The sequence below is a fragment of the Anabrus simplex genome, chromosome 6, assembly GCF_040414725.1.
Source record: "Anabrus simplex isolate iqAnaSimp1 chromosome 6, ASM4041472v1, whole genome shotgun sequence".
Lineage (NCBI taxonomy): Eukaryota > Metazoa > Arthropoda > Insecta > Orthoptera > Tettigoniidae > Anabrus > Anabrus simplex.
In genome coordinates, this window is record NC_090270.1 from 331,891,537 (window position 1) to 331,910,372 (window position 18,836).

General features: G+C 40.4%; 1 protein-coding gene across 1 annotated transcript in view; it reads left to right on the top strand.

The window, feature by feature from the left end:
* Positions 1-4,989: 4,989 nt before the first annotated feature.
* LOC136876542 (juvenile hormone esterase) overlaps positions 4,990-18,836 on the top strand; it is a 38,584-nt gene continuing 24,737 nt past the window's right edge. The window contains exons 1-4 of the mRNA XM_067150582.2: positions 4,990-5,176; positions 8,689-8,820; positions 11,367-11,517; positions 13,824-14,009. Coding sequence (XP_067006683.2) covers positions 4,994-5,176; positions 8,689-8,820; positions 11,367-11,517; positions 13,824-14,009 — 652 coding nt within the window. The 5' untranslated portion in view covers positions 4,990-4,993. The remainder of the gene's footprint in view (positions 5,177-8,688; positions 8,821-11,366; positions 11,518-13,823; positions 14,010-18,836) is intronic.

An 18,836-nucleotide genomic window follows, 5' to 3' on the forward strand; every position in this document is an offset into this window, starting at 1 on the left:
CAAGGTTACAGACTTTTATAGATCGGTGTTTGAGGTACATTATGAGAATATGGTGGCCAAAGACCATCTCAAACAAAGGCCTTTGGGAGGTCACAAGTCAAAGTCCCATACAGGAACAGATAATGAGAAGAAAATGGAGATGGATTGGTCTCACCCTGAGGAGACCACTAGAAAGTATCACAAGGCAGGCATTGAGTTGGAATTCACAAGGCAGTCGCACGCAAGGCAGACCGAGGATTACCTGGAAGAGAACCATAGACAAGGAGATTCCTGGAGTTAACAAGACATGGAGGGAGGTGAAAGTATTGGCGGCAGATATAACAAACTGGAGAAATTTCGTCGAGGCCCAAAGTTCCGCCTGGAATTAAAGGAAATAAGTCAAGTTGGTGTTTAACGTCATACCGACACAGGCAGGTCTTACGGCGACGATACAAAGGAATCAACCGTGGGCTTGATTTAAGAACAGCCCAAGACTTTGTCCGGTATAGAAACGAGAAACCATGGAAAACCATTTTCAGGGCTACCGGCAGTGGGGTTCGAACGCACTACCTTTCGAATGCAAGCTCACAGTTTTACGCAAACCACGTAGCCAAATTTTTGCGATCCCTCTCCTTCAGTTAGAGTTAATAAAGGGCAGTTACCACCTAGTTGCCCTTAAAAAAAACTATAGTCGTCACCACCATCAGTCACCATTATTAACTCTGTGGTCGCGGTTGTTTAATTTCTTCATAACCTGAAACAGTTAAGACTGGAGTATAAATATCTTCCCCTGGATCTACCTCCGATAATATTACGTTCGTTGATGGAGTTCTTTTATCTTTTAGATAGGCTAGGCTTTTTCCAATTCATTTTACGTCAGACAGGCAGAGTCTTATGGTGACGATGGGAGAGGAAAGGACGACGAGTGGGAAGAAATCGACCGCGGCGTTGATTAAAGTACAGCCTCAGCATTTGCCTGGTGTAAAAATTAGAAACCAACGTAAACCATTCAGAGTTGTCGACAGTGCGGTTCGAGCCCCATTATTTTCCGAATGCAAGCTGATAGCTCCATGACCCAAACCGCATAGCCGCTTGCTCCGTAATGAAAGAAGAGTGCTTTTGTCAGTTAATAAAGAGTTGATATCCACTTTGTCTGAGAGCTTGACTTTTCGAAAACTAGAGACTAGAATAAGATGGTCATAAGGCATTCATGATGTTTTTCATACCAATATTGAATAGTTTGCCTCTCGGTATGACTGACGTGGAGAACCTTTCTGAAGTCACGATGAGGTTCATCTCAGGTGTTTCCCTTTCACATTCACAAGAAGAAATGCAGTACCTAGCACATTCACACTCCACTGACAATCGCCAATGAGTTTTCTTGCTACAACAATGAATATAGATTGCTCTCCAGCTGTACTGCCTGAGCTACAACCAACATGCACCCATACAGATTCTTCATAGGATTTCAATATTCGGAATATTTTGTATTATACCGATCTCAAATAAACTGGAAACTGATGTACCTTTGAAATTACTACAGCACTATTAACGAGGTCGTTACAATTACCATCAGTCAGTTTGTACCATGATCGATGATACATTCTGCTTAAAATTCATTGACACTTATCTCATATTAGAAAAAGCCTGTTATAAGCGGTGGATGCGAGGAAGTCCTATTTCAGTTTGGAAGGAAGGAGATATGGAGTAGAATGGAAAATATTACAGTCTTCATGTTGATGCATAGTATTGATTACTTCAGTGTATTTCCGCTGGAGTAATGCTCTTCCTTATGACGGTATCACGTTTCACAATAGTTAGCCAAGTAGCTCATAGAATGAAGAAACTGAACTTAAGGAACTTGTCTGACACAAAACCGTCCTGTTGAACGGTGAATCCAGCAATGTACATTTTTACCCGATCTGTACAGAGTCTATCTTGAAAGTGACCAGAAAAATAATAGTGTTTTAACTGCTCGTTTGGAATAGCGTTTGATCGCCTTTTAATATCAACGTTTTGACCATCACGTGCAGTTTGCACATTCTAAGGCTGGTTGCTAGCGGCTACACAACAGCCGAACACGCTAGGATGGGAACAGTCTAAAGATTGTGAAAGCACCGCTCTTGTCTTTGTTAAGGTGTAGCCAGATGAAACGTTTAAATGATGATTATTGACTGACGAAACTGAAAATTATGCTCGACAGGATAGAAATAAGAAACTACTGGGTTAAAGAAATTCAGAACCAAGATAAGAAATTCAGCATGAAAGTAACGATTATAGTGAAGAATAATGAGAAGCTGGTGATTATGACAGAATGTAAGACTAAAGGAACATAATGGGAAATCTGCGAAATTATCCAACATGTCAATAAGGAAAGAAAGACTATCAAACAGAGAAGTAAGAGGTGTGGTGTGGTGGCTAATGGGGGTGTACAAAAATAAGGGTGTGAGAGAGAAACAACGAAAATCATTGTTTATTGTCTGGAGAAATAATTAAAGAGGCGCATCTATTGAGAGTATGTAGGGGAACTGAGGCATTTAGAGTTTAACATTTGGGTAGCGAATATGAAGCAAAAAATAGAATAGAAAGAGAAAGAATTTTATATCTTCTTCTCTCTTTCTTTGTTTCTTTCTTTCTTTGTTTGTTTGTTTCTTTCTTATTCCGTTTACTCTCTAAGGTTACTTTTTCCCTCGGACTCAGCGAGGGATCCCACCTCTATCGCCTCAAGGGCAGTGGTCCTGGAGCGTGAGACATTGGGTCGGGGATACAACTGAAGTGGAGGACCATTACCTCGCCCAGGACGTCTCAACTGCTATGCTGAACAGGGGACTTGTGTGGGGGGTGGATGGGAAGATCGGAAGGAATATGCAAGGAACCGAAAGGAAGCGGCCGTGGCGCTAAGTTAGTTACCATCCCGACATTTGCCTGGAGGAGAAGTGGGAAACCACGGAAAACGACTTCTAGGTTGTGTGAGGTGGGAATCGGACCCCCTCTCTACTCAGTTGACCTCCCGAGGCTGATTGGACCCCTTTCTAGCCCTCGTACCATGTTTCAAATTTCGAGGCAGAGCCGGGAATCGAACCCAGGCCTCCGGTGGTGGCAGCTAATCACACTAACCAGTACACTACAGAGGTGGACATCAAATAATTGTAAGAAGGGTAATTTAATGCATGTATCAAATAAATGATGCAATAAACGAATGCTCTCTCCTCAGTATGGGGCGATCCGAAACTAGGGACTGGGAGTATTCTATTCTAAAATGTGGTGTTTAGGAGAAAACATACGAGTTATAGGCATCTCTTCTGCTGATGCTGCAGACTGGGGAAAGGTAAAAGGTGAGATGCAGAAAGATGGACCCCACATCTTGGCGCTCCAGGAGTTCGGCTGGGAGGTGTTTGATCATCCACCGTCCGGTCCTGACCTTCCTCTCAGTGATTTTCATATTTTCTTGCACCTCAAGGAATTCCTGTCCTCCTGTCAGCGTTTTCATAGCATTTTATTGAGTGCCAAGTAGTAGAAAACGCAGGTAAATATAAACAAATCTGCTCTTCTAGAAGTGTCACATCCTCAATGGACGTTCACAGTCAATCTGGTCCAAGCCTCCCTACTATCATGTGCTCTAAATAATCCAGCTGATGATGAAGTGGGCAACTCTCGGAGGTTTCCCAACCGGGAAATGCGTCGTCGCCCAGGGCCTATTCTTCCTTTTTCTTCTCCTTGAAGTATGAGTTGCTGGAGGTGGTATTTCTCGTTACGCATAACGTGGCCAAAGTATGATGTCTTCCTTTCTTTGATGGTCTTTGTCACTTCTAACTCTTTTCTCATGCTCTGCATAACCACAGTGTTCGTTGCGTTGAGGTTGAGGCGGTGGCCTTCTAACCACGACTTGGCAGGTTAGATCCTGGCTCAGTCCGATGGTATTTGAAGTTGCTCGAATACTTCAGCCGGCACGTAATAGAACTTCTGCGGGACAGAATTCCCTTACTCGGCATCCCCGAAAGTCGTCAAAAAATAATTAGTGGGACGTAAAAATTATTATTATTATTATTATTATTATTATTATTATTATTATTATTATTATTATTATTATTATTATTATTATTATTATTATTATTATTATTATTTACAATTGGCTTCACGTCACACCGACACAGATAGAGCTAGGAGTGGGAAGGAGGCAGCCATGGACTCAATTACGATACAGTCCCGGCGTTTGCCTAATGTGAAAATGGAAAACCACGGGAAACGATCTTCAGGGCTGCCGACAGTGGGGTTCGAACCCGGTATCTCCTGCATGCAAGCTCACAGCTGCGCGACCCTAACCGCGCGGCCAGCTCACTTGGTATTATTATTATTATTATTATTATTATTATTATTATTATTATTATTATTATTATTATTATTATTATTATTATCTCTGGATGCGTTACGCCGGTTGAGGCACAGCTGCTTATTAACCCGCCCACAATGGAACAGTCTCTGCACGGTTTTAACCGCTACCATCTATGGCACAGTTTACTACTACTAAACGTTTTCATTTCTCCCCTGAAGGGGGAGGCGGGTCTCCTAGACGGTGACGCCGTCTCCCAAGCCAAGAGATTTGTATCGGAGGAGGGGATTTTTGGAAAAGGTGAAAAGGCTGGCGGCCATAGCCTATACTAGGAACTGTCCCGGCGTTCGCCTTAGTGCAGGAGAATGGAAAACCACGGAAAACCATTCTCAGGACAGCCGACAATGGGGACCAGCCTCTCTCCGTCTTCCGAATACAGAGGCGTAGAGCCACGGTAAAGCCGTGGCCACCCCTCCTCTTCGGTTGGTCGGTCAGAGTGCAGAGCTGTCCGACCAGCCGTGGTCACTTGTCGGCCGAAACCCACTCTGCATCATCGACCACAGTTTACCATGCCTGACCTACTCATTGAGAGCGCTGCTAGCTGGTTGTGAGTCCCAGTGACGTCACGCTGTTCTGTGATAAATACGACGCACACACCACGAACGAGAGGCTAGGCATTCAAACATGAAGTGTGTTGCCGTGTTGTTGTTGACCGTGCTCGCTGCTGTACGAGCTAATGACCCTGTGGTTCGCACCGCTCAAGGTCAGCTTAGAGGAAGTGTCCTCAGGACAGTAGATGGCCGAGATATCTTCTCCTTCCGAGGAGTACCTTTCGCCAAACCTCCCGTCGGAGATCTCAGATTTAAGGTAATTATCAGTTCTGTTTTCAAACACATTGACTAAGGTTAAGCATGCCCAATGGAATCGACGTCCTTTCGTTCAAATAAACACTTTTAGCGATAACTTCCTATCAGAGACCTCGGAATTAACGCGAATTATGTTTCTCCTTCCTATAATAATAATAATAATAATAATAATAATAATAATAATAATAATAATAATGAAATGGCGTATCATTCCCGGAAGTGTCCGAGGACATGTTCGGCTCGCCAGGTACATGTCTTTTGATTTGACTCCCGCAGGCGACATGCGCATCGTGATGAGGATGAAATGATGATGAAGACAACACATACACCCAGCCCCCGTGCTAGCGAAATTAACCAATGATGGTTAAAATTCCCGACCCTGCCGAATATCGAAACCGAGACCCCTGTGATCAAAGGCCAGCACGCTAACCATTTACCCATGGAGCCGGACGTAATAATAATAATAATAATAATAATAATAATAATAATAATAATAATAATAATGCCGAGCTGAATGACTTAAGGGGTAGAATGCTGGCCTTCTTGGTCAAAGTTAGCGAATTCGATTCCAACTCAGTCCAGGGGTGTTTGAAAGTGCTCAAATTCCGTGTCAGTATACTTCCCTCCTGTGGAATAAATTTCCGGCACTTCTGCGTCTCCGAACACGGATAAACGAGTAAATGGGACTTAAATGCAACAACAACAACAGTAATACTAACTCCCAGCGAGTTGGCCGTGTGGTTAGGGACGCACAGTTGTGAGCTTGCATTCGGGAGGAAGTGGGTTCGAACCCCACTGTCGGCTGCCCTGAAAATGGTCTTCCGTGGTTCCCCATTTTCCTTGTCCTTGTCCTTGTACACTCCCGGCACTAAAAGCCATACGCCATTTCATTTCATTTCACTGCTGAGTTGGGATTTTTTTGTAAAATGCTCGCGACGTCATAATCCTGGCGTCACTATAAGTTAATACTTTGTTCCCAGTGAACTGCTAAAGTATAGAATTCGTCGCGCATGTCACTAGCGAAAATTCGGACTTAAGTTTTTATATATTAATTCCCCGTCTCTCTCTTACACTCCATGACATCGTCACTCCTCAGATCTTACAACATAGAGTGTCAAATGGATTATATGGATACCCATGATAATATCGGGTTGTTACCCATTTGCATATGCTATTAAGACAATAATCACCACGACCCAACGTGCCACTCCAGTGTCTCTGAAACCAGATGGGCAAGAAATAGTCCTCTTGGCAGTCCGATGTACATTAAGGGCTATATGACATACGCGTTGGTAGAAATGCTTATTATACCGAAAAAATGAATGAACAATTTGATATTCCCGAAACTAAATATTAGGTATCCCAATCATCATTGCTTCTTAATACAAAAAGCACAAAATACGTATTTATTTATTTATTTATTTATTTATTTATTTATTTATTTATTTATTTATTTATTTATTTATTTATTTATTTATTTACAAGCTGTTTTACCAGGCTCTCCCCGGTTATTTTATTAAATATTTACTTTTAGGATTTATATTACATAAAGGCCATCCGGAGTGCCACTATTCGTCTGAGTGTCTCCGAGCTATGGATTCGACACTAATGTTGTCATTTTCGATTATTTTTACATCTCATCACCTCTGCACCCTAACCACCCCTGTGAGTTCAAGGGAAGTCTTACCCACACGTTACTTTTTTCCGGATAAGTTTGGCTGAGAGCTCTTCTGGAACATACATCGATAATATCGGTCATTTTAGACCTTTTCTTTTCACCCCTTCTCGCCCCTCCTACCTCTCTGCTTCTGGGGGTGAACTTAGCCTTAACGGCATCCGCAGTATCATTATTCATCTGGGCGGGCCCTAAAACTGTGGATTCGACACTAATATTTGTCGTAGTCTATGATCACCTCCCCTACGGGCGTCTCACATCCACAGCGTTTAATAATAATAATGTTATTGGCTTTACGTCCCACTAACTACTTTTGCGGTTTTCGGGGGCAACGAGATGCGGGGGTTTTGTCCCGCAGGAGTTCTTATAGGTGCCAATAAACCTACCGACATGAGGCTCACGTATTTGAACACCTTCAAATACCGCCGGACTGAGCCAGGATCGAACCCGCCAAGTTGGGGTCAGAAGACCAGCACCTCAACCGTCTGAGCCACTCATCACGGCCACAGTGTTTTTTCTAGGGAGATTTCTCATGTGTGTGTCGAGTTTTGTTGAGAGTTAGGCTGGAACATACACACATACGTTCATAACCTCGGTCATTTTGGACATTTTCTTTCTTCATTCCCTTCCGCTGGGTGTGAATGGACTTAAACGACATCCGGTGTGTCACTATTCATCTCAGCGACCCCCAAAACTATAGCTTCGACAGTCATATTTGTCATTTTCATAATTTTTACGTCATCGCCTTTCCTCCCTCACCACCCCTAGGAGTACTAGGGTATTTATAATTATAAAAGCAAATACATCGCAATCGGGAAATATCCCGGGGCAATGGACACTTACAGTAGTGTGATATTAAATTAAGGTTAGGACATAAAAACCCAACAACAACAACAACAACAACAAGAGTACAACAAGCAATTAAATGGAAAGAAATTATTACAAGAAATACTACTAATTTAACATTCTCAATCCAGCATCGACATACAGAAATTCAAGTACAGCATAAGTATTTCCAGAGCTTAACACTACCGCTTACAATACTATAAGTTCAGCTTACTACTAGCTTAACATTACAACACCGTTATAAAAATTCACACCTAACTTAAATAATTCAGATGCCTTAATATTACAATTTACAGTGCATTAAAATATGACATCATCACATAGAAATTTGCACACAATTTACGCCCACTGAATTTTCTGCCAGCTATACATGTGTCAAGTTTAGTTGAAAGCTACGCTAAAACATATAAACATGTAGTCATTTTGAACATTTTCTTCTTTCACCCCTTCTCATCCCCCTTGCAGCTGGCGGTGAACTTGGACACACAAACGACATCCGGTGTGTCACTATACATCCCAAACGACCCGAAAACTGTGGATTCGACACTTTTGTCACCCCTCCTCAAACCCTCTTCTATGGGTGTCTTACCTCCACAATATTTTCTTCAGATAGTAATATATGCAACAAAGATTTGTTAAAATCGGCCCATTGGTTTAGGAGGAGATATGGAACAAACCTACCCAAAATGACGTACTTTATTTTATTTTATGAAATACTTCCTCTCATGCAGAGGCTGCCTTGCGACAAAGTATACTTTACATTTATATAATAGATTTATTTATTTATTTATTTATTTATTTATTTATTTATTTATTTATTTATTTATTTATTTATTTATTTATTTATTTATTTATTTATTTATTTATTTATTTATTTATTTATTTATTTTCTGGCATTTATTTATGTACCATCATGAATGTAACTTGAATATTAATACAAATAATTTTAAACTTATGTATACTGATAACTGTCGCTTGTGTATCGTTGCTAGGCACCAGTACCAGTGGAATCCTGGGACGGAATCCGTAATGCCACTGAAGATGGATTTGCATGTCCTCAAAGGTGGGGTAGTTTTGGAACACGATCAGAAGACTGCCTCTTCCTGAATGTGTATACAACTAAAGTGAGTTACTTGTCCAATAATCCTTGAATGTTCTTACTTTTGAATTCTCTTGACCTAATTTAAAACGCAAGACCATGAAGTAGTCTGCGAGCTACCTCACTGAAACTTCTGTCATATACAAAGAATTAAGAACAGAAGGTAGGTCATTGCTATTAGTTTGCAGCCTGATTTGCCCAAAATACAAACTAATATAGCTGGTATCCCATTCACAATAGACTAGCGATGGTTCCCATGATGCTACAGTATTTGTGTTATTTGGATTCCAAGTGCCCATGTGCTTGTGCTGTAAATCTTCGTTCCTTGTGCTTCTTTATTAGAAATATATCTTCGCCAGTCCTCCTGAAATCCTGTATTTCCTGTTTGAGTACACCTCAGGGGCTGGAAGCTGAATGGTTCTATTCCTGTCTCAGTGCATTTAATTCTATTATTTTTATTTTCTTGTGATACTTGGATGTTGATGTGATACCCCATTCTCTTGCATATGGAGTGCTCTGCTGTCTGGCGTTTGAAGGGATTTCTTATTTGTTATAATATCAGCGGCAGATCCCCAGTGTACTCACTCCGCTCGCTATACACGGAGGCTCGGCGGCGAGTGATGCTCTTTTATATTTAGTTCACGGGATTGCCGATACGAGCGTCTTTGCGATCTGCCAGCGATCTGTTAATTGTTACCAGGTGTTACGGAAATGTCCAACGGAATGTGACGATAGGTTACAACCACTAAATTAACTTTTTTCTTGCCGTACGGACAGTTTGCGCCGCGGCGATAGTTAAGAGCCTCTCGAAAGGAGTGTTGCCCCGAAGTGGGCTACTGTTCTCATAACAGAGCTTGGCTTGCATTTGCAAAGGTTACAGCTAATAAATTACATTACTGAGAGAGCCTTTTGCCTTTTTTTATTTTGCACCGGTTGGTAACGGAAGCAGCGAATGAGGAATTCTGGGAATGGCTTTGCTCGTAGCTGGCCGGCTAATGGTCAATTGCGCGTGAAATACTTCAGTAGGTTACAAAAACAAATGTACCTTTTTTGGGTGGGTCCTTGGCAATGGTAATAAACACATCTCTCTTCTACAAAGATGTTAAGGTACGATTCATATATATTTCCTTTTTTTCTAGTTTTTTACGTCGCACCGACACAGATAGGTCTTACGGCGACGATGGGACAGGAAAGGGCTAGGAGTGGGAAGAAAGCGGCCGTGGCCTTAATTAAGGTACAGCCCCAGCATTTGCCTGGTGTGAAAATGAGAAACCACGGAAAACCATTTTCAGGGCTGCCGACAGTGGGGTTCGAACCTACTATCTCCCGAATACTGGATACTGGCCGCGCTTAAGCGACTGCAGCTATCGAGCTCGGTCATATATATATTTCTTCACGAAGTAGTGTGTTATAAGCTGGAGTGAATACACTAGGATTGTACCATATCAGCTTTGTAGTAATGTGTCAATCATTCATTTGAAGATAAAGCTGCTTTGCGGTGTGAGGTTATGTTCTCAAAAACATAGTATGCCATACGAACTAGGGGTATTAGATACTTTACAACATAGTAAGTACTTGAAAATAAAAATATGCGAATTACTATGTATTTGGCATGGAAGTTGTAGAACTGCATTGTAATCGAGGGAAGAGGGATGGAGGAGAGAGTAAGGAAGGGAGCTGTAAGCATAACCGGATGTGCGTCACTGCGCCTGATGTTACTTCTCTGCGCTATCTGTTGATAATAACAGATAGGTATTGCACACAGTGCCCACTGTGGTGCTATCTCAAACTTCGGACTGAAACTACTAGCGCCTAATGGCTTTGTACCGAAGTTCATCATTGAATTACATCTCTATTCTATTCTATCCTGTGCAGGTTGACAGCTTCCAAACTTTCTGGTCATAGGAAACGTCTCACTGCAGACAATCCCCCGCTGACCTTTTCTCACAGACCTTCACCATTGTAGCTACTGTCACTGTGCCAGCGTTCTAAGTCAAGTTACAGTATCTCACACCAAAATACAAAACACTAAGTTGGCGGGAATCACAGGGAATCAGCTGTAAACTACGTAAGATTATGGCAAGAGCTACATAACTACAATTCCACGAAGAACGACCGCATATTTGATTATATTCCGCCAGAAACTCCACAGAAGGAAACCATAAGTTATTTTCATCCCCTGCAAATATTAAAAACATTCAAGCTCTTTTCAATCGTGAAATTACCAGCGGTTCGTTCCAGTGTGGTGATGGGCTCATGAGATGAATTGCTACACATTTCTAAGAAGGATACTCAGTAGCGAGTTTTCCATATTAAGAGCTATACACTACACACATAGGAAATATCATAATATGAAGATAAAGTTGGAATTCAGGAGGACAAATTGGGGTAAGCAGGTATTCATTTATAGGACGAAAATGTTTAAGCAAAGTCTAGGTAAACAACTGATAGGGAATCTGCCACATAAATGCAGATTATTGATGACTGATTGAATCGACTGATATTTGACTTGCTCTCGTACATTTTAGTGTCAGCTGTGCATTTCTCATCATTTGAATCCTACTTTTCCAGCTGGACGTGACCACGCCGAGACCAGTGGTCGTATTCTTTCATCCTGGAGGATATTTCAGTGTATCAGGCAACAGCATCTGGGCTGGACCAAATTATTTATTGGATGAAGACATTGTGGTGGTTACTGCCAATTACAGACTTGGAGCACTAGGTTTGTATACATTATTCAAATCATAGTTTTATCGTGACCATGTCTATAAGATATGGCTGCATACATTCGAACCTTAGTACGTAGTAGAGTCATTAAGTTTGCAGACTAGCCGCCTAGTGTCGCTGTGGCGCACTACAGCGGAGATTTTGCACCACAGGATGTTGTCGTGACAGCTCTTCGCTAGAGGACAAAAGGAAGAGGCAGTTGCGTGCTTACGGTATAAGCAGAACTTCGGTCTCTGTTGTGAAGGGTAGTTGAATGTCAGCTGCGGAACTTGAGAGTGTTGTAGTTTGAGCAGAGGACAGATTTCAAGTTCTGCCAAAATTTACGCAAATCCGCTAGCGAAACTTTTGAGAGGATCAAGTCGAAATAGCCCGGATCACCACGACGGGAAAAAAGTCGCCAAAAGTCAGGTCAAAATTATGAACTGTCAGCGACAGTCCACGAACACGTTGACTGTAGTACATGAGTGTACGCCGCGTTGCCTATACTACAGGCGACAGTCCACGTACATACTGACTGTAGTACACAAGTGTACGCCGTGTTGCCTGCACTAAGGCGCCAGTCCACGAACATACTGACTGTAGTACATACGTGTACGCCGTGTTCTCTACACTACAGGTAACAGTCCACGAACATACTGACTGTAGTACACAAGTGTACGCCGTGTTGCCTGCACTAAGGCGCCAGTCCACGAACATACTGACTGTAGTACATAAGTGTACGCCGTGTTCTCTACACTACAGGTAACAGTCCACGAACATACTGACTGTAGTACATGAGTGTACGCCGCTTTGCTTTTTTTTAAGTTGTGCTGTTAGCTTTGTATTAAAATGAATAATTGGAAAGGAAACTATATAATTCCAATGTATTGTATTAATAATAATAAAAATTCATTTCAGCTTAATAGATAAAAAACATTTACATAAATGATAAGAGGATTGCCAGGTCACGTCCTTGCTACGTAAAAATAAGTGCTGGTGGTGATTATTGTTTTAAGAAGAAAACACCATCCACTGATAACACAAATCAGAAGGAAAATGAAAGAGATCCGAAACTTCGAAAAATGAAGATGTCGGCAAAATAATTTGCTTTTACGTCGCACCGATGGGATAGGAAAGGGCTAGGATTTGGAAGGAAGCGGCCATGGCTTTAATCAAAGTACAGCTCCAGCATTTGTCTGGTGTGAAAATGGGAAACCGCGGCAAACTACCTTTAGTGCTGCCGAGAGTGGAGTTCGAACCCACTTTCTCCCAGATGCAAGCTCACAGGTGCGTACCCCTAACCGCATGGCCAACTCGCCCGGTATCGTCAAAAGAAATGGGAGGACCACGAAAAGCGCTGAAATGAAAGACCCTCGCAAATCTAATACCATTGGGTTTGGTAAAGAGCAAGAATGGACCAAAGAAGGTCAGACAGGAAAGGTAGGAGCGAAGAACCTGACACAAGTAAGTGAAAGCAACGCCAGAATCAGCTAGAGTAACCGTGGTCGCCAACCCACACTCCCTCGTCCCCCTTGCAGTCGCCTCCTTTAATATCAAACAGGGGATACCGCTGACCTTATTCTATCATCACAAAAAGTCAAAACAACAAAACCCACGGCACTTACTGGCCTGACAAGCGACCGCTGCTCAGCCCGAAGGCCTGCAGATTACGAGGGGTCGTGTGGTCAGCACGACGAATCCTCTCGGTCGCTATTCTTGGCTTCCGAGACCGGGGCCGCCATCTCACCGTCAGATATCTCATCAATTCTGATCACGTAGGCTGAGTGGACCTCGAACCAGCCCTCAAGTCCAGAGACAAATCCCTGACCTGGTCGGGAATCGAACCCGGGGCCTCCGGGCGAGAGGCAGGCACGCTACCCCTACACCACGGGGCCGGCTATTCTATCATCACCACCCACAGTAAAATGAAATGCCTGAACTTCCGGGCTCTAATAATAATATTCGGACAAAAGGGAGGAGGAAACAGCAAAGTGAAAGAATAAAGAACTATTGGAAGTCAAGAAAAGAAGGATCAAGACGAATACAAAGGATAACTTTCCGTGGTGCTTGGATGGCCAAAATCTAAAAGAAGATTTCACTGCTCATGTACGTACAAACCCTCTCTATAGGTACAATTGTTTCTGAGAAAATTGCACCTGCGAGAAACTATTCTATAGTATGCGCTTTCTTGAGTGACTGTACAATACCTAACCCATTTCAATTCTGAACTGTAATTTTCACGAATGCACTGTATGTGATTAGAATTGTTCCCGGAATAATCAACACCTTTGAATGTATACTAATATACTATTTTTTCTCCAGGATTCCTGAGCCTAAGAGACGCCAACCTCCCAGGGAATTACGCCATGAAAGATCAGGTGCAAGTTCTACGATGGGTCCAAGAGAATATCGCGGCATTTGGAGGAGATGCAGGAAGTGTAACACTGGCAGGCTACAGTGCTGGCGCCTTCAGCGTTATCTTACATATGGTATCTCCCATGTCTCAAGGTTAGTATACATTATTATTATTATTATTATTATTATTATTATTATTATTATTATTATTATTATTATTATTATTAATATGCTACCTTTCCACCCCACGCCGTTTGCCGCATAGAACCAAATGACTGCATGATAATCCCTAAAAATCGGGATATCGTAAGCGCCTGATGGAAAGGGACCTTTTTAGTCTAGAGTCAAATGCCACCTCATCAGGAAGGAATAAAAAAATTTCAGAATGATGGGTGAGCAAATGCTCTTCCGACCGTGCAAGTGTCTACTGCACCCTTCCGTTCCAAAGAATCAAACCACCGACCTCCCAAGGCCATGGTGCGTTCGCGGCAGAAGATCAAAGAAAATATCACATAACTAGCTTAAAGGCATAAATGAACGGAAGGAAACCTGGGATACAATGTTATTCGGCAAAATGATAGGCAGACAAAAGTTTAAATACCTATTTATTGAGCCTTGATAAATCAAATTAATTAAAGGTTGATCCTGAATATTTATAGTATATCAATGTTGAATATGCAATGTCCAACGGACTAAATACAAATTGTAAAGTGTCAAAAAAAATATTTCTCCTTTACCTCTTTCTTCTTCCCGACATGATGATAAATATTACATTATAATTTGTATAACATACATTTTTTTTAAAGTCAGAAATATCCTTATAAATGCGACGGTTATCATTACGAACTTTCTTCACTATCAGAAGAAGCAATTATTTATACAACAAAATAAATTGAAGATAACTTGAAGTGGTCACCTAGCTAAATTAATTATATTACAAAAATAAACAAAGAATAAATGAATGCTAGTCGATATAATCCTAATCAAAATAAAATGACTGATGTCGGGTCCAGAAATCGAACCCACATCCCAATGAATCCAATGACAAAATTTACGAAAATAAAACTCGATTTTTTATCCACATAAAGAGTGAAACACGACTAAAAGAATGTATAAAAAGGAAAATATGTACACAATATGAAAATAATCAATAACAATATACACATGCAATTGGCTGTATATTAAAAAAAATGTGACAACAAAAATCCATGGTTGCCTCAGAACTCGAACCGATGATATCCAAGATAGCATCGACAAACGGGACTAATAAAACTGCCTTTCTTAATTAATCATATGGTCAACAAATAAATGATAATACTGGCGTTCCAGGTAGTTAAATATTATTATAAGATCATACATGAAAAAGTCAAAGAACCCTTTAAACAATAATCGGTGTCGCACAGCCTTCATTCTAAGTGGAATAGCTCGAACAATACAGCATACAGTAATCCTTTAAAAGGGGCAAGCCTTCTTCACTCTCCCCTCATCGTAAATCTCTGGACGTCAAAGCCCGGGCAAATAATGGCCCAGTGTGGTAGAAATATCCTTTTAACATCTCAAGGTGAAAGCAAATCGTTTCCCTTGGAACACATATTTGTTAAATAATCTTATTTCATTATATATTCTCATATCATATTTCCAAAGCTCCACTGGCTTATAAATTCACTGTCCTGCCATAATTCTATAATACAATATCAATCCAGTGTTCATTTTCTTATGTTCACATCCATCAACTCAGAATGACCGGCTTCGATTCCATCCGATTACAGAATACATCCTAGGTTTTCCTACGTTTTAAAATCAAATCAATAAAATCAAATATGGATTTTAAACATATCCATAACGTTTTTCGCATATATAGAAAGGGAAAATATTTCACATAAAAGGAAAACGCTAATCTCAATAGGAGGGCGTCTGTTCGATGTCTAGGCATGTCACTAGTTACGCATATAATTAATACAGCCATCTACAAATATAATCATGCAAATTACGTGAAAATAAGAGTGCCTTGCAATCCTAATGTTAACAGTCGATAATCCATTTTTACAAGCATAATCACCATGCATTATCATAATAAGCTTGGATATCACGTAAATAAATTATACAAAATTACGGCTCGGCTCAGTGCCAAAAACAAATCCACTATCTATTACATTTACCTAATCTAAGCACTCTGACTAACTAATATTTTATCATCACGTCAAATACATGCATTACGTTAATTATATATATATTTAAGCCCATGGAGTAGACTATAAATTCCATGAAATGAACATAAATGAATATGAAGACCACTCACAAGTTCTCTTTCTAATTAAAAAGAAATACATGCAATTTACATGTCTAACCTAATTTACGTGATCTGCATAATGAATAACCGCGCATTTATTAAAAAATTATTTCATTTTAGTACTTATCATCATGTCGTAACAATCCAGGGTTCGGGTCCCGGGTAAGACCCTCATCTTCATCTTCTAAGCTTCCATGGTGTTGACGTTGGTCACGGGTTCATGTCCGTTGCTACTCCCGCTGAGCACGTTCATAATCCAATGGTTATCTTCTACACTTATAACAGTTTTTATGAGATTAAGACTTGTTGCGTCACTTTAACACAAAAAATACAATTAATAGCACTATAATGAAATTAATACTTGTTGCATCACTTAAAAAGTTACAATTATACCGTTCTTGCCATCACATAACTTCAACCTGTTTTTAAATACTATTGTTTGTAGACAATTACAATATTCTCGAAGATATAAACTGTACATTTACAGTCTGAAACACTAAATAGATCAGAACACCATCAAACCGTGGTTCTACTTTGGATCCTTCGCGTGAAGTGGATACTGTTGTCATCATCTGATTCCTTTTATAAACTTTCCCCCTTCCATGCAAGAGACAATGGATAGTCCCCACTACTTTTTTAATTAATAGTTCCACGTGTCGTATGACATCGGTAATACACTCAAACGTGTGACTCAGATTCTTAAGTAGTCTGGTTATGTGCGGAACCTGAAATGTTCGGCCATTTATTTAAAATTAATTATCAAAATAATGCCCCAACAATGTCTTCCATGAGGGTGCTGCGTACAAGGGACGCTTAGCGTGTTATATAATGCAACGATTGCGTATTCTTCCACACGTTAATATATTATAAAGAATTAGAATTTTGGCAGATGTCTATAATTAAATCATATCACATCCCGAGGTTTCCCATATTAAATATTATGCATGTCTCGAAATCTCATCATAATAATGCGATTCGCGAGCTGGCAACATCGTGTTCGGCCATTTTTTCAACGGGTGACGGTATCATTATCGATTTTTCTGGCTTGAGATTTTCTTCCCTTTCTCTCTATCTGTGTATCCTTTTAGTTAAGACGGAGTGGTGTTTAGCAGGTTACAAAGGTTGTGTAAGCATGTGCAACCTAATGCAACTTTTTGTAACAAGTACGAGGGAGCTTTACAAAGGTTTTTCACTGCCAAATAATTAATAAATAAATATGTACATGACCGATAAGGTCACAAATAATATTATCGACATGATACATAGAAAATGAACTCGGAGGTTAATGGAAGCCATTTTACAGGAGCAAGTTTCTTTTAGTCCTACATTTCAACATCCGCCAGTCTTGCTGAAGTTTGCTATATCTTGTGCACAGAGATGAAAAGAGGGGGGTCAGTAAATATGCGCATTTATGGCTTAATGTAAATTGTTGTTGTTGTTGTTGTTATTAGAGTCATCAGTCCACAGACTTGTTTGATTCAGCTCTCCACGTCACCCTATCCTATGCTAAACTTTTCATTTCTACGTACGTACTAAATCCTTCATCTGGTTTAATTTCCTTCTCATATTAATGTTTTGGATTGCCCCTACCGTTCTTACCGTCTACACTTCCTTCAAAAACCAACTGAACAAGTCTTAAGGGTGTCTTAAGATGTGCCCTATCATTATATCTCTTCTTCTCGTCAAATTTAGCCAAATCGATCTCCTCTCACCAATTCGATTCAGTATCTCTTCATTCGTGATTCGATCTACCCATCTCACCTTGAGCAATGTTCTGTAACACCACATTTCAAAATTCCCTTTTTTCTGAGCTAGTTATAGTCCATTTTTCACAATGCCACGCTCCATAAGAAACATCTTTCTAATTCCTATATCAGTGTTCGAAGCAAAAACATTTATTTCCTTAATAAAGCTCTTCCTTGTTTGTGCTAGTTTGCATTTTATGTCCTCCTTACTTCTGCCATCGTTAGTTATTTTACTTATTGAGTAGCAATTTTCATCTACTTCCTTTAGAACTTAATTTCCTAATCTAATATTTGCTCCATTACTGACTTTGTTCGACTACACTCCAATACTTTTGTTTTTGGCGTATTTATTTTTATCTTTCACTCCTTCCGCGAAACTCTGTGCGTACCATTCAGCAATTCCTCTAAATGGCGTCAAATTGAAATGTCTGCACACGGTAGCTGAGGCCATACGATTATTATTATTATTATTATTATTATTATTATTATTATTATTATTATTATTATTATCTCGAGACTCAGGTAATATTATAATATCATCGTAAATCTGTGGGCTTTGATTTCCTCTTCTTGGATTATGATTCATTTTTCCAAATTCCTCGTTCATTTCTTTACCGCTTGTTCTATATTAACAGTTAAACTGCAGCCTTGCCTCACTCCTTTCTACATGGCTGCTTCTTTTTCATAGCGTTCGATTCTTAGAACTGCAGATAAATTTTTGTACAGATTGCAGATACATATTCTTTCACGGTATCTGAGCTCGATGACCTACAGACTCTCAAATATCTTGGTCGAATCAACATTATCGAATGTATTTTCTAGATCTAGGAACTCCATATACGTGCGCTTGTCTTCCTTAATTCGGTCCTCTAATATCAGGCGTAAAGCTAGGACTAATATAATAATTAGGGTTCGGATATTCAGAAAATGCCATATATTTCCCCG